The 27,394-nt window shown below is 54.4% G+C and overlaps 1 protein-coding gene across 1 annotated transcript in view; it reads right to left on the reverse strand.

Annotated features, from left to right (window-relative positions):
• The window catches only part of ADAMTS2 (ADAM metallopeptidase with thrombospondin type 1 motif 2), a 205,767-nt gene that overhangs the window by 56,338 nt on the left and 122,035 nt on the right, over positions 1–27,394 (reverse strand). Inside the window, exon 5 of the mRNA XM_031437967.2 lies at positions 7,228–7,311. Coding sequence (XP_031293827.2) covers positions 7,228–7,311 — 84 coding nt within the window. The remainder of the gene's footprint in view (positions 1–7,227; positions 7,312–27,394) is intronic.

Here is a 27,394-nt window from a genome sequence, read left to right on the forward strand (position 1 = left end):
AAACTCCCTCCCTGCGGGAAGTCAGGGAGGCAAGGGGGTGGCATTGGTCCCCCGTGCCCTCTTGGTTCTCACTCTGTGGGTCCTGGTCTCACTGAAGCTGCCCCACTGCCCAGGTGGGCTCCGGCTGCCTGTCTTGCTGGCCGTGGGCTGCAGGCTGCCCCGTGGCCTGCCCACCTCCATACTGTCCCCAGGAGAGCAGGCTGCAGCCTCACAGTGGAGTCTGTGCCAGGTGTCCTCACCCCAACTCTGCCTACGGGGGACTCGGAGGGTATCAACACGGCCCAGGCCAAGCAGAATCCCTCCTTACGACGCAGCACATAAGGGGAAGGGGCCAGACTGGCCATGGCCATGACAGAGGTGCCTGCACACTTGGATAACGCAGCCTCCCCTGCAGGTAAAGCCATGTACCTGTGGCAGCCTACATCCTCACTCTGGCCAAGATATCTTGCCTGAAGTCTCCATAGACACTCAGGTGACAGAGCCCCCAGACCCAGCCACAGGGAAGGTAAGACAGTGCCAGCAAGGCAGACGAACGCAGATCCCTCCCCAGCTGCTTCCAAGCCACCACAAAGAAGAGGCGCCAAGCCAGAGCGTGGAGTCCTTTCTACGTCCTCCTTCAAACCGGAAATAAAACGCTGGACACGACAGAGCCGTGTGGCATGCCACTGGAGCCCCCGCAGTTAGCATTCAGGTAAACAAGATTGCTTGGACTCCTCCATTCTAAAAAGATTTTCTAAAATAGAAACCTTTTTTTCATGATTAAAAACGCACTATTTTGATTATTTAAAAACATGCTTATAATGATAAATTAAGAAAATTCAGTCAAGTACCAAGAAGAAAACGAAAATCCATGACCTACTCGCCAGAGGTAAGTGCTGTTTACGTTCGAGGCGTCCCTTCGGCCCCTTCTGTGCACGTGTTTGTACACAGGATTGAGATCGTTCTCCTGTAAACTTGCATCCCGCTTTTCCAAAAAAGCAAACTAACTTGTCTTTATGCTGTAACCATTCCCCAAAGCCCTTAAACATGTTTTGAAAATGGGATCGACTGGCAGGCCACAGACATATTGCAATTTATTTAAATAGACCCCTATCAGCAGACAATTTAGGTGATTTCCAGTTGTTTACACTTAGAAATAGGGCCACGACCTTTGTCTTGTTCCTAAAACTCATCCACAGCTCTGACAACTGCTTTGCAACAGAACCACAGAAACGACTAACCAGGGGCAGAGATGAAGGGCTTTTTAAGGGAAGTGACAAAAGTTCGCGTATCCTTCTAGAAGCGTCTACACATTCGTACTCATCCCGGAAGCGTGCGCAGCTTCCTTCACCCAAATCAGCAGTAAACCCTTCTTCTTAATTTCAACACAGCTCATGCTTAAAAAATGGTAAATTATTTTACTTCCTTGATTAATAGTAAAGTTCAATGCTTTCTCTCTCTTTTCACCATTTGTTGGTTTCTTCAGTTGCTTGCTTATGTCAGTTCAATTCTGTTTCTTCAGTTAATTGCATCGCTAATTCACTTCCGTGTTTCCTGCGACTTTTAAGGGCTTTTCGTGTATTAGGTTATCTTTGCCATATTGCAAATGTTTCTCCCTGACTGTGGTTTGCCTTTTGATTGTGTTTTCTGACAGCTTTGTATTTTAAGTATTCAGACACATCTATTTCTCCTTACAATCCTTTCTACCATATTTATGCTTAGAAAGTCCTTGACAACCACTGCTTCCTTTTTGGTCTGTGTCATTTAAATAGTTGAATTCTAATGGCCTATAGTTATCATCTGATATACTTAATTGACTATATATAAAATTTGTATCTATCATATATTTATTTATAACACAGTAACCTGTCCATTTATATTTATCACATTACCACATCTGCATGAGACGCACTTTCAGAGCTGTACATTTTACTCAGTTCACCAGTTAATGCTTATGCAAATATTGTATGATTTTTAACTTTTTTTTTGCTTTATAAGATGTTAAAGTAAATCCTTTTTTTTAACAGGTTTTAAATATTTATTTATTTATTTATTTATTTATTTAATTTATTTATTTATTTATTTATTTATTTATAGTAGTAGAGGGGAGATAATTAGGTTTTATTTTTTTAGAGGAGTTACTTGGGATTGAACCCAGGACCTCTTGCATGCTAAGCACGTGCTATACCACTGAGCTATACCCTCCCCCCTTAAAGTAAATCCTTTTTACTTGCCTGGCTTTCAGGGCTTCCCCAGCTATTCTCGACTGTTTATGCTTCTAGATGAATCTCAGAATCATTTCATCAAGTTTCCAATTATTATTATTATTATTAATCTGGGAAAAATCAACTTCTACTATACTCAGTCTTTCCATAAAGAACAGCATGTCTCTTCATTTATTTTTATTTTTTTCCTATGCCAGCAGGAAGACCTGTTTTCCTGTGCTTTATAAGCATCTCCCAGACTCAGGTGCCCATGGACTCCTCTCTGTTCTCCTGTGTAAGCGTCTGTGAACTTCCTGAGGGCCAGCCCTGCAGAACACTTTTAGGGACACGTTTCTTTTTTCCACCTTTAAATAAAATTTTGGTTGTCATGCTACCATCTGTTACTAGTTTTCACAGACCTTTAGAAACCAGGAGATCCCTTGTCAGTTCCCACAGAACCGATCATTTCCCTCGTCCAGCCGGTGCCTTCGCAGTCGGGGCTCCTGGGGCTCTTTCACAGGGGACCCCCGACTCGGTGTGCTCCCTGTGCACCCCCATCCATGCCTTTGCAAATGACTCTCATCTCTTCTCTCCGGGCTCCAGACCCCTGTGCCGGCGTCTCCCTGGCTGCCCCGCTGGGATGCACAAGGCACCTCAAACTTGACTCATCCCAACTGAACTCATCTCCTTTCTCTCCCTGCCACCGCCTCCTGTCTTGCGCTCTCCACCTTAGGGGTCGGCATTATCATCTGCCAGGCTGCCCAAGGCACGGACTCAGTGTGTCTCCACCTTTGTCCGTGGAGCATCCATCCGCTCCTGATTTGGCTCCTCAAGTTCTCACCTTCCCTCCTTTCTCCCCACTGCAGCCACGGTCCTTGTACAGCCCACCCTGGTCCTCCCTTTGATGGTGGCCGCACTCTTCTAGCCATTCTGTGCGCAGGGGCCCAGGGAGCTTCTGAGAAATGCAAATCAGATCGTGTCACTTTCCGGCTGGAAACTGCCCTTGGGAGAAAACCAGGCCCCTTGGCACGACCTGCAGGGCCCTCATGATCCGCTTTTTCTGGCTTCTTCAAGCAACAGCACCTGCTGTTTCCCTCTTGCGTGGTTCCCCTCAGTCAGAGAACAGCTGCTCTGTTCCTCCAACACAACCTGCTCACTCTCCCCTCCTGCCTTTGAGCGTGAAACTTCCCTGTGCTAGCTCTTCCCCCTTCCACTCCCTCCTCGTGGCTGAAAGTCACCTCTGAGTAAGGACTGCCTGCTCCACCTTTGCCCGTTGCGTCCCTGAGCCCTAGGTTGTAATTGTTTCCTTTTCGGTACCTCTGCGCTAGAAGCAGCCCCTGAGGTCAGGGACCCTGCCAGTGACACAGCACAGCACTGGGCTCACAAAAACCCTCAGAAAGTATCTGTTAGAAAACAACTTCTGTCATTAGGCAAATGGATGTGATCGACCATTTCTGATATTAAACGATCATCACGTTCTCAGGATAAACCCTATTTTATCATGGTGGGAGTTCCTCTTTATGCGTTATGGAGTTAAATGCTTAAAGCCTCAGGATATTTTTACTTTATTTTTAGAAGTGAAACAGGTCTCTACTTTGTCTTAGATACGCTACCTTTGGCAGCTTTGAGTGGAGGAATCACATTGGCTATAAAAACAAGTTGGGCACATTTCACAACACATTTATGTATGTATTCTGAAACAGTTTATACAGCATTGTATTATTTTTACTTAATCATTCCTTGCAAATGAATAAGAAGGCACTCAAAAATAGATGATCTGACTCTACAGTCACTAGGTAATTGTAAGGTAACCTTGAAAATAGTGAAGAACTTGAGTTCCCACCATGGTTATGGGGCTACTATTGGTATTTCCTACATTTTGGGGAGTCAGTTTTGAAATATTCGCATTTCCCAGGACCTCCAGGTCCCTGACCCAGAGATTCTCCAAATCTCACCTGCAGGTTCTCTACCTGGTTTCTACCAGGTCTCTACCTGCCTGTGACACTTAAAGAAAAAAGAAGAAGAAGAAACAGCTTTGGGAGGGGACAACTTAGCACAGAGCCTTCCAGGGCTTTGTCTATCCCAGTGACCCACACTGGGGAGGAGGCAGATTCTTCCTAGCCCAAGTAAGAGCCAAAGCTTTGCCAGCGCTGGTAAGCAATGAACCGTGCACATTTTCCAAACTTTCATTTTTAGTTCCTGGACCACTCGGTGTATCTCTTCCCCTTCCTACCCCCACAACCTGAAGTTTCCCATCTTCCCTCTCCAGTGGCAGAAAGTGGGGAGGGGGCTGGATATATCTGTGCCCATCCCTCATGCCACAAGCCTGAAAATCCCTCCGCCGCCAGAGGATCCTGACGAGGGGCCTCAGGCTGGAATGGAAGGACTGGAAGGACCCAGCCTGGAGATGGGGAGGGATGGGGAACATGGTGATGGTGGAGCAGCTGGGGACGGGGGAAGTCGACGGACACTCAAAAGACCGTTGCCTGTGAATGGAGACTGGAACTGGGTCCCTGAGCACAGTGGCCCCAGCCCTCCCTCCCCTGTGTCTGCATGCCTACAGTGCACAGCCACAAACCTGAACACAGGGCTCGGGAACCCTCACAGCCCCCCCGCCTGCCCACCTGCAGAGGAAGGTGAGCACATCCTTCCTGCGTTGACCTCCACTGGGCATCTGAGTGGAAGGATGGAGAGAAAGCTCAAATGGAGACCTTCCAACAACTGCCTAGGGCAGCACTGGCCCCAAATGCTTTCCCTTCTGCCAGGACGAGCATCCCACTGTGGGTCACATTATATGCACTCTCTTTAATCTTTTAGTTTGTGCTTCCTCTCTTTTTTTCTAGATTAAATATGCCAGAGGCTTGCTTTTCCCCAAGGCTCACTTCTTCACTGATCTTATAGTTTCTTTTTCCTAGTTTCTAATCTTTTGATTTCTGCTTTCTCTGAACTATTTTCTTATTTTTGCTTTCCTTAGGGTTTTGGTTTTGGGTGCTTGTTGACATCTGTTCCAACTTAATGGGTTGAATATAAGGGTAACTTGTTTTCATCTGCACTGTGTGATCTTGGAAAGCACCTGTGAATTTGCCTCTGGATTCAGCTTTGGCCGCACCCTATAGTTTTCCCAATAGTCTGCAGCTGACACTGTAATATTCTTCTTCCCAGGATTTTTTAAAAAATTTTCAAAGAGATTGGATTTTCCACCTAGTTTTATCTGTCCCTTCCACCTAGTTTTAGAGCACTGAGGCAGGGAATAGGCCAAACAGGCTTTGCTGTATAAAACTTACTGAAATTTTCTTTATGACCTGAAGTACTTTCGTAATTTTAAAGTGTTCTATGATTCCTCAAAAGGAAGGCACATCTTTCTATAAAGCAAGGGGAAAAATTATATAACTGCTAATTTAATTTTATTCATTATATTTTTTGAAACTCCTATGCCATTTAAAATGTAATTTGTTAAAGGTCTCTGAAAAGGGTATGAAAGACTCATGCAGTTAGGTTTTTGCTAATTTCTCCCACGTTCTGACTGTCTGCTCTGGTGTATTTTATGTTCTCAATGGGTGTGTGAAGGACTGTGACTGGTATCTTCACTGTGGTTGCTTCCAGCATTTTAGAGTGACATACTTTCCAGGTAAAAAGAGTGGGTTCAAGGTCCACTGTTGCTGGAATTCGTCCAGCCAGTGTCCTTCACTGTCGTTTCTATACTGCAGGCCTTGAACGTTGTGTGCTGTTTGATTTTATTCTGAGACTCAGATTCTTTCTTTGAGTAGAAGAGTTAACCCTTCATGTAATTACCATGCCTGGTCTTATTATGACCCAACTTTCTTCATAGTGGTGAGGTCAGAGCATGGACTCTAGGGTTTGGCTGCCAAGGTGAGAAGCTGGACTCCCAAGGAGCCAAATGCCACTGGCCACTCACTTGTCAAGCCACTGAACTGCCTTAAGCCTCAGTGTCTTTATCTGTGAAATGGGACTGACACAGCTCCATCTCCTCATCTGTCCTGGGACTGAGTCAATACGTGTAAAATTCTTCTGAGGTGCTTGACCCAGGCACTTGCTCAGTCCACACTGGCTGCCACCATGGGCTCCTTCCTTCCTCACCAGCTCTGCTTTCAGGCACCCCGTTATCTTTCCATCTCAGGTCAGTGTGTCTTGGGGCTTTCTCCCTCTGCTGCATAGACCCACGCGTGCTGCTAGGAAAGATGGTTGCAAGCTTGACAGCAAAGGGAGGTACAAAGGGCAAGAATGCTCAGCTAGAACAGAAGTGACGTGGCGTGAGAAGAGGAGCGCACTGGCTGAAGATGTGAGCAGGAGTCAAGCTGAGGGGTGTGTTACCCTCGTGTTTCTCACACTTTGACAGCCAGGGCCTTGCTGACCGTCCCAGGGTTAGTCAGTTCTTACAGGTGATAAACAACTCGCTCTGGAACATGCTCTTCCTTCCAGTGCAAACCAACCAACTCAGAGTCCACAGGCCCAACCGCCTCCTTAATCGGGCTTCTGCACTCCAGCCCACGGTCCCCTGTGCGAATCATCCAGGACCAGGTACCAGACAACGAGGGGCAGCCCTGATGCCCCAGAACCCACTGAAATGGTTCACGCTGGCCACTCCGAAGCCTGCTTACCCCTCCCTCACCTGGTCCTTCCTGCGGAAACCACAGTAGAAGTGCTTGCCCACAGTTTCCCTCTCCCTCCCTCGGCCTCCTGACCGACCCTGGAGCTTCCCTGTGTGGCCCTGCATGTCCAGAATCTGTGGGTAATAAACCGTCTTTTCCATGACAGTCGCTTCCTGATTTGTTGGCCTCACCACACCCGAATAATAACAAAACCCAAATTTTAAAAGGAGGGGTGGGGCTGAAAGGCAAGTGGGCGTGGCTCACAAGTTCCTCGTTATAAGGAGCCTCAGGCGGCCAGGGAGAGACAGGGCGGCTGTGAACCCACAGAAAGGCCTTCCGTGGAGGTCTGCGCCTCACTGCCCGGCGCCGTTCACCCTGCACAGGGCTGGGGCCCTGGTGTGTCTGGAAGGCGCCGGCCCGCAGCGCTCACTCACCTTCCCGTAACTCAGCAGGATTATGCGCACCAGGACGACGTTGATGTGGGCCCCCAAGGACTCGTCGTGGTAAATCTCATTAACCTGAAAGGCAACCAGGGATGTGTCAGGAGAAGGCACGGGCCCGGGGAAGGCCAGCCAGCCTCCGAGCCGGAGCCCTGGGGCCCTCCCCGCTGCTTCCCCTTTCCCGCTCTCCACGCTCAGGCATCACCATCCACTTTGTTTGTTTTTAAGTTTTTCTGGGGGGGAGACTTTATTATTATTTTTTTTAATGGAGGTACCGAGGATTGAACCCAGCACCTCGTGCACGCGAAGCATGGGCTCTACCACTGAGCTACGCCCTCCCCCTACCATCCACTTTGAATCCATCTCCTCCTTTCCCTCCGCTCCACCTGCCCCCTCTGAGGGCCACCACTCCCCTGCCCCCCGTAACTGCCACCTTCTCCTCGGCGGCCCCTCCCAGCAGCGCAGGGAATTCTCCGCCTGAAGCTACACTGGGACTGGCCACTGACCCCTCTGAATGCTCCAGCCTCTAACTGCAGCATGGCCTTTCCTTCCAGGGTGAGCCCAGGCCCCAGCCCCAGCAGCAGCGACAGTGCCAGGGCGACCACTGGCAGAGATCACGCCCTAGCTGCTGCCGGTGGTTGTGAAAGGTTGTCTACACCGATCACAGTTTGGAAAGGGAGGTCATTTTAGACCCACCACCAGATCTCACTTTCCATGTGTTAGTGCAGGGCAGGCGTTACAATGTCCCAAAGGTGCTTTCAGTGTTGTGCTTTGACACCTGCTGCTCCTATAATGGGCTTCCTTTGTATTTTTATCATTCTTTTATTCTTAGGTATTTTCATTTTTCACATCGACAAACAGTATTCTGGGCAGGGGCCCGTGGGCCTCACCAGATGTCAAAGGGGTCCGTCCACAGCACAAGAAGAATGAGGAAGCCCCACTCCCCACAGCACAGCCAGCCCGACCTCCCGGAAACACCGGCAGGTTGATCTCGGGCTCGCAGCTGCCAGGCCGTCCTGCCCACGGGCCCCGCCCTCGCACTCGTTCAGGACCCTCCCGCCTCACGGCCTGGCACTACCACCCACTTCATTCACTCGCTTCCTGAGCAGTCCCTGCTCCTTCGGAGGCCCAGCCTCGTGGTCACTGCCTCCCGGAAGGGCCCTCAGGTCTGGCCTGTTCCATTACTCCCTGGCCTCTCTGTGTCCCCAACGGGACTGGGAGCTGCACACTCAGCTGCATTTTCCCTGCATGGCCCCAGAACCTGGGACACAGCAGCCCCCAGCAGATCCTCAGGAAAGAACTACCCCACTCACACATCACTCAGTGGAGAGGCCTGAACTGGCCGTGCACCCCCTCCTTGTGTGCAGGCCAAGCCCAGAGACTGCTGACCAGCCCTTGGTGAGGGCAGACCCCACCAAGCACACCTCCCAGAGCCCCCTCTGCCATCTCAGGCCAGTGCCGTACTCCCTCTGACCCCCACCTTTTAGGATTTCTATCTGAGCAAGGGTATCTGCTACCTATAAACAGTAGGAAGACCCTCTGGGAAATCTGAACGTTAGCAAAGAAAATCAATTCGTGTTGGATGGGGTGGGCAGGCACATGGGGCATTCTGGACAAAGAGCCTGGTGGCCACTGTCACCATTGCTGTGTGTCGAGATGGCACCAATGGGAGGGCAGAGCTAAATGCATAGCAGGGCCCAGGGGACCACCAGCTAGCCCTACCTGCAACCCTTGCCAGAAGTGCCCTGCCCACAAATCTACCTTCCGATTATAATTTGTTCCTCTGCCCTGACCTGGCTTTCCTGAAGGGAAAGGACGACTGATAGACCTGTAAGATGGTCACTGTGACTCGGTGCATGAGTCTGGAGAGGGTGAAAGCTGAGCCCTGAGGGTCATCTGCCAGACAAGGTGACACCCGCAGCTGACAAGGGGGAGCCTCGGGCGGCTCTGCCAACTCACCCACGCCAGGCCCTCCCTTCTGTGAAACAGGACGACAGCCCCCGTGTTCGTGAGGACTGGACTTCCACACACGTGCGATGCAGCGATGCTGGTGAAAGCAGTAAAACTGTGTGTGTCACTGCTGGTAAGTCACAGCGCCCCGCAGCCCCCCATGAGGTCACAGGGGCAGGATGCACACCCCCTAAACACGGGCGTCCTTGCCCAGCTTTGAGGGTCAAACTAGATTTTTTCATCCACAGTGAGACAACAGCCCTTATGGCCAGTCTTTCTTAAGAGAGAAAGGGTTTTTTTTTGTCTCTAAAGTATTGCTTTATCGCTCACAAGCAGAGCCTGGCCATTTTGGCTCACGGAGTTTGACTGAAAGTCGTGGTGTAGAAATGCAGAAGGCAGTGACGTGGGGAGGTCCCGCTGCAGCCGGATGGAGGGCAGGAGAGGACAGAGGGGACAGAGAGAGCAGGGGGAGTGGCCAGCTTCACTTGACTCCTTCCACCCCTGAGCCTCAGCTCACGCTGCAAGTTGGCGGGCGTGTGTGCGGGACAGAAAGGGTAAAAATAGTCCGGCTATTTGGGAATAAGATGCTCTCTGGGACCTGGGAGGGGACAGGTTCCTGCTAAGAAGAGGTGACTTCAGAGAGCCAAAATGAAGTCCAGTGCCCAGCTATGCCGAGGCGTCCAGGGACAGCGGCAGCAGAGGTTCTTATTCGGAAGGGATGCAAGGTTGGGTTCACATAATTAGCTCATTTTATGTTCCCGGCAGCCCTTGGAGGCCAGAGGAGGGGTGGTCAGCCTCACCTGAGCGATGAGGAGGCCAAACTTGGTCCTCAAGGGAGGAAGGAGACCCAGAGCTGGCCCTCTTCCCAGGTCCTGGTCCAGACCCTGCCCATCAGGACCTGGGAGCCTCCAGTTCTCCTGGCCTCTCCACTGGGGCCGATGGTGGCCACTCTCATCTCAGCCAGAGAGTTCTGTGTCCTTCCTGGACACTGGGCAGGTCTGGCCCTGCAGGAGGTGGCCAGAACCCCAGGATCCCCGCCCCTCAGCGCTGAGCTTCCCAAGGTGGAGGCCTGCTGGGGGGTGGGGGTGAGGTGGCCAGAGCCCTGGGGGTCTCAGGCCGCTGAGCGAGGCCTGGGCTGGGGAAGCTTTGCCTTTCAAGGTGCCCATCAGCCTCCAGCTCCTGTCAACCAGGCTGGGCTGGGCGTCCTGACCCTGGCCTTGGGGACCAGCTGGGTCCCCAGGCCTCTGAGGAGCTAAATGGGGCACGTCCTGGGCACGCCCAGCAGAGCCCAACAGAGCCAGAGAGGAGGCCAGGCCTGCTCCTGGGACGCCCCGGCCCTGCCCCGTCCGCCGCCACAACCGGCCACTGTGATGCTCCTGTCACCGTTTTCTCCCAGGAAGCCCCCGCCCCTGCCACACGGGGCACAGCGCCACACTGTGCGCTCCTCCTGGAGAGTCAGGGCTTCAAGCTGGCTGCGCCCCCACCTCGTAGAGCACGGGCAACTCCCGGCGGCCGCTGGACCTTCCGGGTGGCCTCCAACCTGCCATCCCACTCACAAGGCCTCCCGGTGGTGTCCCCTGAGGTCCGGCCTCTGTAGCCCCCACCAGTGACCAGCTGGCCTGGGCCGCCTTCTTGCTTCTCAGGGGGGTGTGGCAGAGCCCACATACCTGCAAACAGGTTCCCCTTTGGGGTTTGGCTCCCATTCCCCACACTGTGATTTGTCAGGAAGAGAAAGGGCAGGATGCGGGGCTTGAGGGTGGCGTGGGGGGGCTGCCCAGCCACGCTGAGGAGGGGGCCCCACCGCCCTTTCCCTCCACTGGCCTGAGGAGTGGGCCCTGCCTTGCCCCCACGCAGGGCAACGCCAGCTTTTCAGGGGGCTGTGAAATAGCCGTAGCCCCCCAAGTCCAGCTGCCTGCACTCCCCACGGGCTGCTGCCGGCAAGGCCAGAAGTCAGCAGGACCCACCGGGGCGTGGACACCACCAGGAATAATAAGCACGATGCCAGTGAAACCCCTGCATCCCTGAGAGGGACACAGCTACAACATTTCTGCCAAGCAGAGTTAACAGATGTGAGACAAAGAGCCACAAAGACAGAAGGCAGCTTCCAAACGTCTCCCTCCTCCTCTGACCCTTATCTCATCCCCTAGACAGGCAGGCAGGAAGCAGGGACTCCCAAACACCTTCCTACCTCTTGTCCTGCCCAACTCCCCACCCTCCTGCACCGTTCTTCACGTTGGTCACCACTCAGAAAAGATCTGACCTCCTCCTTCCTCTGCCTGAGACCTTCAATGGCTCCCCAGTGCCTTCAGGAACTGGCCCCAGCCCTCAGCTGGCACTTGGGGCTTCCTCAAAACTGGCCCTGGCTGCTTCTCTGAGGAGTTACTTTCCTCCAGGAACTTGCAAGACTGACAGCTCCACCTTCTCTGACGCTTGTGCAGTGGCTCATACCTGGAATTTCCTCTCCAGCCCCTGAAATCTTGAAATACCCAAAGAGCATTTGAAAAATCAAAGAGCAATCAATGTGCTTCAAAGGAGGGGGGCAGTTACCCCCCCCACTTACCCTCCCCCATGCCCACCCCAGGGCCTTCCCACTGCACTTGGGATAAAATCGAAGCCCTGCTGCCTCTTCTCAGGTTGTCTTCACCCTGCTGACCATAGTCCAGTTGCTGACCTCCGCACTCCTTGCACAAGGAGCCCATCGCTACCTCAGGGCCTTTGCACTTGCTGTGCTGCTGGCTTCTTGTGCTCTTCCCCAGCACAAATGCCCCCTGCTCAAAGTGAGCCCTTAGAGTGACTGCTCTCAGACCAGACTATGTACTTGACACAGGAGGCACCCCTCCTGCTGCTCACTGTTATGTCCCCAGCAGTGTTGAGCACATAGTAGGTGCTCAGGAAAGAGTTCTGAAGAAATGAATGCATGAATAACTTTGGAGAATGTGGAACAAGAGGAAATGACAGCAGTGGGGCCCATGATGCCCCAGCTAAGTGCCCAAGTGCCTCTCCACCCCCACCCGCCCTCTGGAGGCCTGTGTGCTGGGGAGAAGCTTCTCACCTCTGCCCAGACCTCAGGGGGAGGGGAGGCGGGGACAACGTCCTTGAGCCTTGTCTGAGAAATTGATCCTGGAATCTTTAAACCTTGGGGAAAAACGTTCAAAGCCGCAGCCCTTCTCTGTGCAGAGAGAGGCCAAGGGCTCTCTTGTTTGGGGAAATACATTGTAATGCGCCTTTTGCTTATGCAAAGACGCAGCCAAGTTTCTGTTCTGGAATAGACAATAAGGAAGGATACGGGGTCTGCATGACAATGTAAAAGTTTGCTTTCTTGGTGGCAGAGTTCCATCCCCGCGACTGGTGAGCCCTGGCAGGTGGCCTGAGGCTGCGGGGCAGGGGTGACTTTCTCCTCTGCCAGGGTGGAGGGACAGGTCAGGACAGAGGGCACTGGTCCTGGACATGAGGCTCCTACTGGGACAGGCAGGGGCAGAGCTGCAGGCTGGGCTCCCATCCCTCAACCTCCAGGAAGGTCACCACCTCTTCTGCTGAGCCAAGCTTTGGCAACTGAGAAGGAGCCCCAGCTGTACCTGGCACCCTGCAGGGAGAAGCCAGGCCAGGAGGTCTGCGGGGAGGCCTCGGGAGGCAGGTGCCAGCCAGCTTTGTAGCTTCTCCGGGAACCCCTGATCTAACTGGGCAGCAGGCTGGTGTCTCTGAGCCCCCAGGAGGAGGCGTGGACCACCACAGGGGAGGGGAGGTGAAGAGAGCGCCGTGGAAGCTGGGGCAGAAAGTCTGTTGGCTTCCCACGAGGAGTATTCTCATCCCCGTGCCTCTCATGACACATAAGTGGGGCTGCGAAAGCCCAGTCTCATTGTGAGAATAAACACTCCCTTTGCAGATCTCCTGTACCAGCTCGTTTCACAGCAAATGCTTCGGAGGCAAAGCAAGAACAAACACTACTCTAGCTTCTGCTCAAAATATCAAACTGTCAGGAAATGCAAATGGGCAGGGCAGGAATTACCAAGGTCGTACTGTGAACAAAAATGGGAGGCAGGGAGAGCCCCTCCTTCAGCCCAAGGATACGCCCCCAGGACCCCCACCTCGGCTCCTCCCAGGAGGGTGAAACCATTCCTTCCCCAGTACCACACCAGGCCACACTCTGCTGGGCCTGGGGATACCTCTGCAGACCCCCAGGGTGCCGAGGGGCTCCTCCACCCCCAGGCAAGGAGGCTGATGCTCAGACCCCAGTGGAGGCTCAATCTTTACTGTGCAAATGAAGAAGCAGAGCTGCCTTCAACAATTGCCCATGTTGGTGCTAAATACCACAGGAAGCTGCTCCTTTCTCCTCACTATGTCAGGCTGCATGAGCTCCAGGTAGGCTTGGCCGCCATCCTGACCTGTGACTTGGGCCTGGTACTTTGCCTGTTTGAGCCTCAGTTTTCTCATCTGTGAAATAGATGCAATACTAGTTCTAGCCCTGCAGGCTGTGACCAAGGACTGACCTCAACACTCTATTTAGAGCGTTCAGCAAAATCCCAGGAACAAAGCACAGGCTCAATACATCTGCCATCAAATGATGGAAGGTCAAGCAAACACCCCGAGTCCTCTTCCTGGGCCCACCTGGGCCCTCCTCAGGGCCACCGGGAAGGGACAACAGTGCACACCCAGGCTGTCTCCCAGAGCCCCTCCTGGGAAACCAGGGTGTGGGATCTAGACCTGGGGTTCTTCCTGCCAGCCCCTGCCAGCCCCTGCCACCAGCTGACCAACAGCCACACCACCACTTGGGGCCTGACCTTCCCACGCGCCACTGGCAGCTCATCGGAAAGGGACAATGCCACAGAACAGGAAAGGACAGGCCCTGCTGAGGCCGCAGGGCACAGAAGGACACAGCGGAGGCCACGGGCCAGGGCCCGATGTCCCCCAGCGCCAGTCTGGAGGCCGCTGACAGGAAGGAGAAGGGACCTTGATTCCTGCCGGCAGCAGCCCTGGCCCTGAGCTCCTCGGCGCCCCTGACCAGAGCCCTGGGGGCGGCGCCTCGTGGCATCCTTCCCCCAGCCCCCTGCCACCAATCCCAGAGCCTGTGAGCACCGCCCCCACCATGTCACGTGAGCTCTGCCACCTGTGTCCAGCTGGGCCCCACCGTGTCACGTGAAAAGAACGATTGTTCATTCCTCCTAGAATTCATATCCTTCTGCATTCCAATCACCATTTGGCCCCAAGGAAAGAAAGGGAAAATGTCACCGTGGGGATGGAGGACCTGGCCCCTGGGAGGTCCCTGGGGAGGGGAAGAAGGGAGGAGCAAGTGCCCTGGCTGATGGAGGAGAGCAGGGGAGGTGGCTAAGGAGAGGCAGGGAGTCAGACCCACAGTCAAGGCTCCCCCACCGCCACTGCTCCCCACTTGGACCCTAAGATGCGACTACATTGCCAGAGTAGAGTCCTCTCCCAAAGCGATGCTAGCTCTAGTGGGAGGGGAAAAAGCGGGAGGGGCTCCTGGGAGTGGCCTGGCCTGAGTGGCGGCCTGCCTCCCACCCTCCACCTCCCGCCCCGGCCCCCGAGTGGGCTGTGTGGGCTCCAGAAGCTCCTGTGTGTGGTGGCTGGGGTGGGAGGTAGCTGGCTGTGGACTGGGAGGGGCTTCAGAGTGGGCAGGTCATCTCGGCTGCAGACCTGGACCAGGTGGGGCTCAGCCCACCTGAGCAGCCCAGGTAAAGAGCCTGGGGCCAGACCTGACACCCCCCTCACAGCAAAAATGGCGAGAACTCAGGCCAGCCTCCCCACGTGATGAGGAAGAAGGGAGAGGCCCCGCCCACCAGGCACGGGCACAGAGACTGAGGAAGCCATGGCAGCTCACACTGTCACCTGTGCCTTTGGCACAGGCAGGGGGCTCGCCAGGAATTCCAAGCTCCCAGCAACATTCGGAAACCTCAGTGCACCCAGAGCGGTCTGCTGTGAACGCATCCCTCCCGGAAAGAGAAATCCCCCAGCGCAGATCCCTAACACCCAGAATGCAGGAGCCTCCTTGAAGAGCGGGAAACGGCTGTGTCCTTCTGCGCAGCGCGTGGCCCCTTGATCCACGAGAACCTGTTGTAGTCGCTGTGCTCCCTTGCCACCTCTGTCCCCGGTGCAACCACCTGGGCCCAGGCCAAGAGCAGGCACCCCGGAGCTGGAACAAGGGAACAAGTGGGCGGATGAGAAGATGGACGAGCCCGCCCTGCGACACAGGGAGCCCAGAACCAAAGGCTGAGGCGCTGAGATCCTGGAAGCGCAAGTATCTGCCCAGATCGCTTCAGGGTCAGAAGGGCCACAGGGGCCCGCGCCGTCTCATTGCCAGGCTCTGGCGCGCGCGGGGCGGGGGCGGGGCATGAGGACAGCCCCGCCCCCTCACCTGGCTGCCTCCCTCCCGCTCGCTCTGCCGCGTCCCACGGACGTTCCCATGGACGTTCCCATGGAACTTGCTAAGCTAACTCGAATGCCGCTCTTCTCCAGGCTGTTCCCTCCGCTGCCCCATCATGGCCTCAAATCTCCTCATTTGTTTGTTAGATCGTTAACGGCCACCTCCCTCGGCTGGACCTGAGCCCCTGGGAATTGGGGGCTTTTCTGCATCCTTAGCTGTTGCATCCTCAATGCCTAGAACCCGCTGGCTCCCAAAGCTTCAGGATCAATCCAAGCTCCCCTGTCGGGGCCAGCTCCATCCCTGCCCTGCACCCCCATGCCTGCCCCACTCCGGACACATGCCCGAGGTCTGTGCAGAATGCCAACTCCCCACCTTTCCACTCCAGAAACACCAACTTGTGGTCAAAATCAGCTCGAGGATTACCTCGGCTGTGACCTCCCCAGCTAGGCAGAGGGCGCTGGCTCTGCCTCGGGGCAGCCAAGGCCTTGACCCTCCTGCTGCCCTCAGGAAAGAGAGTGTGTCCCCAAGAGAACCAAGCTTCTCAGGGACAAGAGCTGCGCTGGTCTGGCAGATGTCGTGGATGAAGGAGCGATGGCTGCACGTCGCTGCTCAGCTCTGACCCTCCCAGACCTGTGCCAGGTGCCTCCTCACATCACATCACATCACATCGCCTTCCACCTCCCACACGTGCAGGTGGGCATCGCTGTCCCCATGTACCACTGGGAGGACAGGCTCAGAGAAGCTGAGAAACTCACCCATATGAGCACAAGCGGGGACCGGGGCAGAGGCTTTGGACAGAGATTTGGCAAATCTGCTAAAATTACAACCGTGCGTCCCTACAACCTGGTGATTCAAACTTCCAGAATCCATGGTGGAGAAAAGCAGCCTTGGGGGTCAGTCAGGAAGAGGGACAAGGACATTAATGCCGCTGGGGCTTCCTCTCCATGGACAGGCAGACCCTATGTTTTATGAAAGTCTGCGGGCCCACAGTCACTTAGCGAGAAATCATTTACTCACTGATTCATTCGTTCACAAGACGTTTCCTCCACACCTACGATGTGCCTGGCTCTTTGCCAGGCGCTGAACATGCAAAACCAGGTAAGCAGACCCTCTGAATCGGGCGTTAAACTTGCGGCGCCTTTGTGTGAACCCCTAACCCTTCTGAGACATGTTGCCAAGTGACCACCCCAGGCAGGGGATGATCCCAGAGTAACTCGGCAGCAACTCCCGCAGCCCAGGGGACACCCAGGAGGGGCCTGCGTGGGAGCGACAGCCAGACGGGGAGCCCTGCTCTCTGCTTTTCTGGCTCTGTTGTCATTTCCTTGCAAGGGCTTGCAGGAGACGAGCTGTGCAGCTGCCTGGAGCTGTCACCGAGGAGGGACGCTGCCTGGCCCTCCTCATCCTTGGGGACTCTCAGTCCCGCTTTGACAACTGCCAGCCCCCCCAGGGAGGCCAAGGACAGGCTGCTCCGAGGCTTCCCTCATCAGCTGTCAGGAGGCTCCCGGATCGGGGAGGGAGGTAGGAGAGTCCTGGGGGTAGGGGAGCGCTGCACACTTCAGGGAAGAAGAGGCAGACGCGAGGACAGCACGCCCACCCCCTCCTCCCCGCCGTCAGAACGTTCTCCGCCCGCACCCTCATCATGGAGGGCGGGGGCTGTGGTCTACACCCACCCCCACTGAAACGTGACTCCACGCAGGCAGGACCTCAGGCCGGCTCACACGACGTTTCCAGCACCTAGAACCGTGTCTGGCACATCGCAGGAGCTCTGTAGACGTGTGCTAAGTGAACGAGTGGGCGGGTGGCTGAGCAAGCCTTAGCCAGAACAGAAGGCACAACAGGTGGAGAGGCCGAGGGCACGACGGGTGACGGAGAGTCGGGGTCGTGGGCAAGCGATGCCAAATGCTGCTGGGAGGTCAGCGAGGACCAGTGCCCTGCAGCTCCCTCCAGGATTCAGGGGCACTGGCTCTTCAGGACAGAACGGCTGGGAGAGGACTGGCATCCAGGCCACACAGGTGAATTCCAACTGCCCTGCCTCAGCGGTACCACCCAACCTTTCTGAGACTCAGTGACCTTAAGGAAGAGGAACCTCAAAGGGCCACTGGGACAATGTAGAGACATCGTATGAGCGCCCCTTGCATGGGGCCGGCGTGTATGAAAACTCAGGCTCCCAGGCCATAGGGACAGGCATTTCCAATAGAAGAAGGCTTGAGCCCCAAACTCCCTAAGAGAGATGTGTATCTTTTTCAACCCCAAATCAATCTCATCACTCCCCTGACAGTGTGTCAGTGACTCTCAGGCCCCTTAGCCTGGCACAGAAGGCTTTGCCAACCTCATTCCTGCCTCTCCCCCAGCACCCTTCACTCCAGCTGGGCTCAAGCTTACACTGTGCTGTGGCGATGCCACTGGGCCTTTGCACATGCTGTTCTGGCACCCACAGCACCACCAGCACACATCATGCCCACTCCCCACTCGGCCCAGTTAACTCTGCCTCTGCATCAGGGGCAGCTCAAGTGGCCCTCGTCTGAGGCGCCCTTCCCTGTGACCCCATGGTGCATGTACCATCAGCAGGTATTTTAACCAGGGCATAATTAGGTATTCCTTGCCCTGCTCCCCACCCCTCCCACACTCTGAGCTCTCTAAGCATAGGGACACAATTGCTCGCTTCTGCCCCCCAGTGCCCACAGTGGGGCCCAATTTAGATCAATTTAGAGAGCATCCCTTGTGGGAACACGTGACGAGGCACAGCCGACACTTGAGGCGTGCCTCCACGTGCCCAGCGCGCTGCTAAGCACTTTTCTGGTGTTTAACTCGAGTCATGCTCCCAACAGCCCCAGCAGGGGGCACTAATTATCCCACATGACAGCACGCAGCAGAGCAGGCAGTTGCCTCCTTTCTTCTAGGCCTGAAGGAACAACCCACCCACTGACCGACCAGTCATGCGCTGGTTCGCTAGTGCAGTGTGAGGTCTTCATTTCAGTCTGTTGCCAACATCGAAAAATAATTAGATTTCCTGTAAAAGTTGGATTTCCAGCTACTCAGGGGAAAAAAAGAAGAAAAAAACGCTTGCAATGGTGGGCTTGCTTGTTCCGATGTGACCACAAGCGAAGGGGACCCAGGAGGGGATCTCCAGGGGCATAGCCTCTCCTGTCACCCCCATCCCCACCCACCTCTATGGTCCACAGCCCCCCCCCACCCCCCGCTGCTGAGGCCTCTTGCCTGGCCCCCGTCAGCATCTGAGACGTGGCCCTCTTCTAAACACTGTATCAGCCTCACCCACACCGCAGGCCCTGCCAGTCATGTCTCCCGTCCCAGGCCACTGGGACAAGAATGAGGCCCTGCTGTGACCCACAGCCCCAGCACACCCTGGGGCCTGGGGAGCTGCCGGGGGGGGGGGGGGTGACAGCTCCGCCCCCATCCTCCCACGCTTCGCTATGGCCAGACCCAAACCCAAATGTGTCCCCCCTGCCTGGGAGCCCTGCTTGCTTTCCCCTTCAACGTAAGGGAACCGAGTTTTTGTGTCCACTTCCAGAGATGTGTTTCTCTTTCCCAGGAACCAGAGCCAGAGACACGTGAACAGAACTTGGGGCTGCGCCCTCCCCCGGGCGGGTTTGCAGCTCCGTGGCCAGTTCACAAGATCCCCCTCCCGAGCCCGGCAGAGAACATTCCTGCCCCGTCGCTGCCTTCCCCACCGTCACCACGCGGCCCCGGCGTTCTTGGAAGCTGGTGGGAAACGGAGCCCGTGTGCCTCTCTGATTGTTTGCAAACCCTGGCAAGGCTCTGGTGAGCCCAGGCCAATTTCTGGATTAAATTAGAAAAGAAAAGAGGAAAAATATCCAAATCCTGGCACAGAGAGAAATCATTCATTCGACAAAGATTGTTTAAGAACACACTGTACAGAGGATCACCTCTTTGCTGGAGGGGTCAGACGGTATGGCTCAGAAGCCCCTTTCGATCCCAAGTTCTCCATAAACTTAAGGAGTGTGTCTGCTCTGAACAAAAGAGGTGTGCTGGGGACTCAGGAATTCTTCCAGAGCATGAGCAGTTAACCTAACTGGGAAGGACAGCTCTGCCTGCCCAGAAATCTGCTCTCCTTGCCCTGTTTTAAAACGCTCATTCAGTTGCTTTAAAAAGAATCCCCGAAGTGACCTCACAGACTCATTCAGTTGGCAAGCCTGGGGTAGGGATGGGCTGGGGTCTGAGCAGGGAGAGAGTGGAGCTCAGCTCAAGTTCGAGGTCACGGCAACGGCCTGCAGGGAACAGTTGCTCCAGCTGCAGGGGCTCAGAGGCCTGAAGCGGGTGAGAGAAAGCTTGTCTCCTGGGAGCCCCTCTTACCAGGGAATGTGCCAGTCTTTACTGGTCAGAGTGGGCAGGAGGTTTAAAGATGAGGAAACCAAGGTCAGGGCAAGGCAAGAACTTTGCCAGGTCGGTAAAAGCCAGGATTAGGCTGCAGCTGCTTCTGGCTCCAAAGCTGGTCCTCGTTCTATGCCCAGTGCACTGACACAGTGGGTGGCAAATACATCTGCATCGTGCTGGGCCACAGCTCAAGGCGGGCAGTAAGCAAGTAGATTTCTTTACGTCATGATAGCAAATATTTCTTGAACGCCAGATAGTAGCTTTGTGGGCCATGTGGTCTCTGTCCCAACTACTCAACTCCACCGAAGCAGTAATAGACAGTTCATAAATGAACGGGCGTGGCTGTGTCCCAGTAAAACTTTATTTACAAAAACAGATGATGGGCTGAATTCGGCCCTTGCCAACCCTGCTTTAGCATCTCCAGTTTATCTCGAAAAAATCATGTGAATTTCGTTTTACCCATTAACATGTCCAAGTTTACTTTCACATAAAATTCATGTTTTAAAATGCTTGCCATTCAAAACAAGTGGCACTTCGGGGGGAGATACCTCACATGTGTCCCATGGCCCTGGTGACCTCTGACGCCCTGCGAGGATGCGTTCCCAGGAGCCATCTTCCTGGACTGGCCGTCACCCGGCACACCGGTCTGCCTCCCACCTACAAGGAGCGCAAGTGGACCAGCAGCTCAGTCGAGCAGCTCCACGTCTCCAGGAGCTGAGATGCAAAGCAAACACCAAGGCCTTTGGTTTCTCTGGGAAGAGGAGGATGGAAATCAGTGCTTCCGTTAAATGCTACCAGCCCCGTAGGAAGCACTGGGCTTGGGCCCAAGTTTTATACTTCTTGAAATCTTGGCACTAATAGGTTTTGCTTTTTAAAAAGCATAGGTAAACATATTACTTTAATAATGGCTCTCAGTGAAAACCAATGTATGTATACATATGCAGGACTGGGACGTAATGCTGTACACCAGAAATTGACACATTGTAACTGATGGCTTCAATTAAAAATAAGTAAATAAAAATAATGACTCTCAAGTCTTCCCCTCAGGCATTCATCCTTGGCCTCCCGTTCACCTGGGCCCAGAGAGGAGCCTCCGTCCACACCTGACAAGGCATCTGGCGGGGCCACGCACACGGTGGCTGCGTCCCCGCGTGGCTCCCGGACAAGCTCAGGGAAGCTAGTGGAGTAAGTCGGTGAAAATGCGCTGATTCCCTAAGCGCCAGAGTCAGTGGCAGGCGTGTTCAGGAGCGTCGACCGCATCCCAGCCTGGGAGTGCCAGACACAGCGGGGAGCATGTTTCCAGGGGCGGAGGGTCAGACAGACAAGCGGTTCCCTGCGCAAAGGGGCACTCCTCAACCTTGGGGCTGAGCCAGAGCTGAGAGGGGCAGGGGCGGGACGGCGGCCGAGGGAGCTGTGGAGAGGCACATGGAAGCAGGGGCCCCAGGCAGGGCCAGCCGTGTGCGGGGCATGGGGCCTGGAGGAGCCCGGCTGGCTGCACAGGCCGCACATCTGTCTGCGCTCCCAGCCCTGCCCTCCCAGCCCCTTCCTCCAGGCTGTCTCAGCGGTGGGAATGAGAGCCCCACACACACACACAAACGCATGGATAAGGCTCCCCAGCCTCCCTGGCAAGGCTAAGGGCCCCTGGGCCGAGGAGACAGGGCCTCATCCTGGGTCTGGCAGCAGCCACGGCGTGTGAGAGCTAAAAATTAGTGCAGAGGACCCCAGAGGACGAGGCCTCGGCGCACGGCCTGGCCCCAGTGCTCAGAAGGCCCAGCTCTCTTCCTCCGGGCAGCAGGCCGAGAAGGGGGGTAGGTCCGAGCTGGGCTCTGGAGGGGCGGAGGCTGGGGCTGGCCGTGAGAACGGGGCCCTGTGGCAGGAAGCCAGGCCACAGCCGGGAGCAGCGATGGCGGGCCGGGCTGCGGGGCTCAGGGCAGGGCTCAGGCCCCTGGGCTCAGGGGTGAGTGACCAGGGCCGGTGCACAGAAGGGCTCCGCACTTGGGGCTCAAGACTCCGCGGTGACCATCCTGAAATTCGTCATCATTTCACCCTTGAGTTTGTGTTTTATAAGTGAACTCCGATGGGACAGTGAACCCTTGCCTCATGCATGGCCTTACCTCCCCGGGACAGGCTTCTGGCTGCCTAATCTCCACTCTGCGACCACTGCCACCCTCTGTCCCCTGCAGGGGCTTGCATGCAGTTGCAGGGAGAGTCAGGGTGGACACACGTGCCCTGGGGCATCTTGGGGAGGGGCACGGCCGGGGTTGGGGCAGTGGCCCCAGGGGAAGGGGAGATGCCTGGCTGGACATCCCCAGGCCCCCTGGCCTGGAGCACCATGCCCTGCCTTCTTCCAGAGGTGGCTGTGGGGGGACAGGCAGCTGTCAGGCCTCAGTGGGCACACCCCGCATTGCCCAGGGCCAGGACCCTGAGGGAACGCTTCCTAGTGGCTCCATTCCTGGGGGTCCTCTCTTCCTCCTCCCAACCTTCCTGAGTCTGGCTGGTGCTTGGAACTTCTGGCTAGCCCGTGGCATCCTTTGGGCATGAGCCACAAAGTACAAATCTGTTCAATTCCAGGGATTCCCTCGTGCAAGTTAAATGTTCTAATATCTGCATTGAAAACCGGCTTTGTGAAATATGAAGATGAATGGGAAAATTCATGATTATAATGAAAAAGCTTAGTTCTTCTTCACTGTGAGTGACAATAAATAGAAAATTTAAAATCTTGACAGGTTGAGAGACTGTGGAAGAAAGGAAAAGGCTTTGGTGTAGGTACCTTTTATGACACTTTATCCTGCTCTTGGAACAAGAGAACCACATTTTCAGCTTGCGTGGGGCCCCGGGAATTTTGTTCCCAGGAGACATCGTGGGTGTGGGGCTGCTGCTGCTGAATGTGCAGCGGGAATGGTCAGGTGGTGGGTGAGAGCTGGGAAACCACGCTGCTGACCGGGCCGTGGGAGTCACTGCTGGGGGCGACCCGAGCAAAACGCCAGAAGATGAACTTCCGGAGAGGGCACGAAATGCCAAAGACGGCCCCCAAGGGAAGCACCAGAGAGGAAAAGATCTCAGGATATGACTACACACAAAAATGTAAGCCCTCAACAACCCCGGCCAAACAAAACAAAACATACGGCAAACACCAGAACTGGGGGCAATACTGCCCACACGTACGTCAGATGAGAAGTCAACTGACTTTAATAGAACGGTTCTTCAAATTAGCACAGAAGAAACTAAAAGATCTCAGTAGAATAAAGGATGTGGATAAGCCAATCATAAAATATAAGAGGACCACTGTTTGAAAAGGCACATATATTTTTAAATGGAACCTCATTTCCGTCAAATACAGACAACTTACAACGATAAGTCTAGCCTTGCGGTTGCTATCAAACGGCCACAGCTGAGAAGGACCTGGTGGCGTGAAGAGGTGAGGGGTGGGCATCTGCTCAGTGGAACAGGAAGAGGTGAAACCACAACAGAACATTCTGGCGTAGAAAGCCTGACGGGCGATCGTACTTTTAGGGACTCAATTTAAGGAAATAGTAAAGGATAAGCAATAGATTTAGCAACAATGGTATTCATTACAGTTAGTGGCCGATCTGACCTCTAACAGGGAAATAAATTTTATTATGTGTCTATGTCATATAAATAATCAGTTACATAAAATTATGCTATAGTCACGTGGTGCAATGTTATGCCATCATTAAAATGAGGCAGTAGGCAATAACTGGTGGGAGAAAACATTTGCATCCTTATGTGAATATATTCTAACTTTCTGTTGTAAATGATATATCATCTGTGTTGAATAGAGCATATTTAAAATTTTTTTTTCTTTCAGCTTTACTGAGATATAACTGACATGCAGCGCTGTATACTTTTTTGGGGGGTAATTAGGTTTTATTTATTTTTTATTGGAGGTGCTGGGGACTGAACCCAGGACGGCGTGCTTGCTAGGCACACACTCTACCACTGAGCTCTACCCTCCCTCTCCCATATTGTAATAAACAGTGAACGTTACTTTTTTAGATTTGAGGAGGAAAAGGAGGAAACTGGACCTGGCAGGAGGTGAGGGGCTTTAACGGGCTGGTGACGGGTTCTGAGCACCATGAGACCCTTTCCATGCCCAAGTGGCTCTCTCGAAATGCTCAGCGAACAGTTCCAGCCCTTCTCACTCTCCGGAGAGCCTGAGATGGAAAGAGGGATGGATTAACTCCCACCTTCCTACGAAAAAAAAGGCATAAGGTGTCTTGCCCACGAACGCTGGAAGGAAGTGGCCCCTCTCCCAATTTCCTACTGCCTCAGAGTCACATCAAGTCCTGACTGGACCTCTACCTCCAACTCCCCTCATCAGCCCCTGTCCACTTCTGAGATATAAGAGACGCCCAGCAGACATCTGCTGACCACAGCACGTGGACGGGAGCCGCGTGGGTCTGTCAGAATGAGACGGCTCTGTGCAGCTAACTGAGGCTCACTGCCGCATCCCAGCAGCTTAACGCAGTAAAGGCCGGTGCGTGTTTCCTGGCACACGTCACAGGCTTATGCAGGCTGGGTGGCCCTGCCCCATTTTGTAGGTGCCCCTCCCGAGACATGTGGCTTCCAAGGTCCCTGCGGCAGGGAAAGAGAGAGGGAGGGACACCCCGGGACCTGACTGCCTTGGCCAAGAGGCAACCAGGGTCATTTCCTTCCACGCGGGCCATGAGACAAAACTAGCCCCAAATTCAGTGTTAAGGAGGCTGGGATCTGGAAGGGAGGGGAGCATGATGAACTGGAAGTGTCTATGTCACACGAGGACCCACATCCCAGCCCAGGCTCTGCCACGAGGAGACCCCAAAGGGAGTCCTGCGAGCGGAAGGGCCCGGACAACGAGGGAGACCAGGCGGCTCAGAGCGGCCGGGGCTGGGGCAGGCCCACATCCACACCCAGCCTGCTTGGGCCTCTGCTGCCCCTCAGGGCTCACATTCCCGGGGCCTTGCCTTAGGGGCCCCCACCAGTCCCTCCTTCCAGGGCCTCTGTGACCTTCCTCATGGGACAGATAGTCTGCCCAGGCTTGGGAGTGCTCCTGCCCCGGCCCTGGCTGTCCTCACCGCTGACCAAATGCCTCACTTGGAGCACAGTCCGGGCCGGCTGCCGCCACATCTGTCTTCCACGTTGCAGCTTTGGCTCCAAGTGCCGGGAAGCCCACAGCCAGCTGTGCGCTTACAAGCAGAGGGAGACGTGCGGGCCAGGCCTTGCAGGGCCACCTGGGGGCTCTGGCTGCAGCCCCGGGTGAGCCGGCACCTTCCGGGTCCCAAGGCCCCACACCCAGGGCTGCCACGCGCCGGCCACGTTCAGGGAAAGGGCCCAGCAGGCGGCCCGCTTGCGCACAAAGCGTCCAGAACTGCGCTGTGCAACGTGGTAGTCCACTAGCCACACCGGGGACCGGGGACCAAATGCAAATCAATCAGATTCACATTACCTGTCAAGATGGCTACTTCCAAAAACAAGCAGTGCTGGGGAGGCTGTGGAGAAACTCGAACCTCTTCGCACTGTTGGAGGGAACGAAAAATGGCAGAGCGACTACAGGAAACAGTATGGTGGTTCCTCAAAAAGTTAGACATAGAATTACATCATGATGCTGCAATCCCACTTCCGGGTTTATGCACGAAAGAACTGAGGGCGGGGTCGTGAAAGAGACATTTGCACACCCATGTTCAGCAGCAACATTCTCCATAACCACAAAGTGGAAGCAACCCAAGTGTTCACGAGGAGATCAACAGGCAAGGACAGTGCCGTGTACACGCACGGTGGAGTATCACTCAGCCTTAACAAGAAAGGAGATTCTGACACCTGTCACAACACGGAAGAACCCTGAGGACATGATGCTGAGTGAAAGTCATAAAAAGACGAATACTGTGTGATTTCACTTAGAGGAGGTACTTAGAACGGTCACAGTCACAGAGACAGAAAAACAGAATGGTTGTTCCCAAGGGTTGGGGAGAGGAAGGGAAGAGGGAATGACCGTTTAACATGTACAGTGTCAGTTTTGCAAGATGAAGAAAGTTCTGGAGATGGTGGTGATGGCTGCACAGTAATGCGTGTGTACTTGGTACCACTGAACTGCTCACTTATAAATACTGCAGATGGTCAGTTTTATATACACTTCACCACAGTTAAAATTTTAAAAATTAAAACAAAAAGCTCTACTGGAAAGTAACTGAACTTTAATGACCCCAGCCACACTCAAGTGCGCAAGGATCAGGGTGGCTAGTGGCTGCTGTATCGAGCAGGGCAGATCAGGCATTGCCAGCGCTGCAGAAAGTTCTGTTGGACAGCACCGCTAATGAAGGTCACCCTTTCTCCAACAGTTCCACTTCCTCAATCTGCCCCCTGCCCAAGACCACCAAAGGGCTCACGTGCCTCAGGTCATCCCCGGGGACTCTCCCCAGAGCATGCACACGCCCTGAATGAGGACACGGAGCCTTAGAGGGTATTGTCAGGGCAACACAGGATCCAAGCAGGGCCCCTCATCTCCCTCAACCACACCGTGCTCTCGAGGTGGGAGGTGGGGCTCAGACTAGGGGTACAGACATCACTCCCCTAGCCCTCTTGCCCCATCTCCCTGAGCTCAGGACTGTACCCCAGGCCCTCTGCTCTGCAGGACCAACCACCGTGCCTGGGACAAGCACCAGTTGCTAAATCCCAACAGGGGAAAAAAGGCCCAACTAGTCTTTCTCAGCTCCTCCAATTCCTCTCCTAAAATCTTTTTTTGGTTATGATAAAATTTGTTTCAGTTTAATAATTTGTATATTTCTCATGCTTTTCAAGAAACTAACCAAACCATCCCATTATCCAAAATTGAGGTACAGTTGGATCACAGGGGTGCAAATGAATAAACTGAAATTAACTGGCAAAACCAAGAGAACGTTCTAGATCTTCTAGAGAAAGTTCCAGACCTTCTAGAAAGTTCTAGTCCTACCAGCTCATGGGCACAAGGTGTGTACGACAAAGGGACCCTCCACACCAGGGAGGAGGCAGATTTCCCCACCAGCCTCAGGAAAATCCACTCCCAGTGACATACCTGATAACGGGGGGCCAGGGTTAACCCACATGTGCCACAGTAAGAAATATATGTCTGTTCTCTGCCCCCGGCTCCTGGCACAAACCTCCTGAAACTCTCATAATTTCCTGAGTGATAGGGTGGGAGAAGCATCTTTGGTTATTCATAAGGGGCCCCTTTCAACCACACCTGAGCCTGTGCTGATGAGGGGACCCTCAGTGGGCCCATCAGAACAGGCGCTGGTCGCCAGAGGAATCAGCTTTATGATTTAGAGAGCTGGAACTTCCAGCCCCACCTCCAACCTTCAGGGAGCGGAGTGGAGCTGGAGACTGAGTTCAGTCACCCACGGCCAGTGATTCTGTCAATCGTGCCCGTGTCATAAAATCTCCATGAAAACCCTAAAGGGTGAAGTTGGAGAGCTTCCAGGCTGGTGCTGGGGTAGAGGGGCGTCCAGA

Source organism: Camelus dromedarius, chromosome 27, assembly GCF_036321535.1.
Source record: "Camelus dromedarius isolate mCamDro1 chromosome 27, mCamDro1.pat, whole genome shotgun sequence".
In the NCBI taxonomy this organism is placed as follows: Eukaryota; Metazoa; Chordata; class Mammalia; order Artiodactyla; family Camelidae; genus Camelus; species Camelus dromedarius.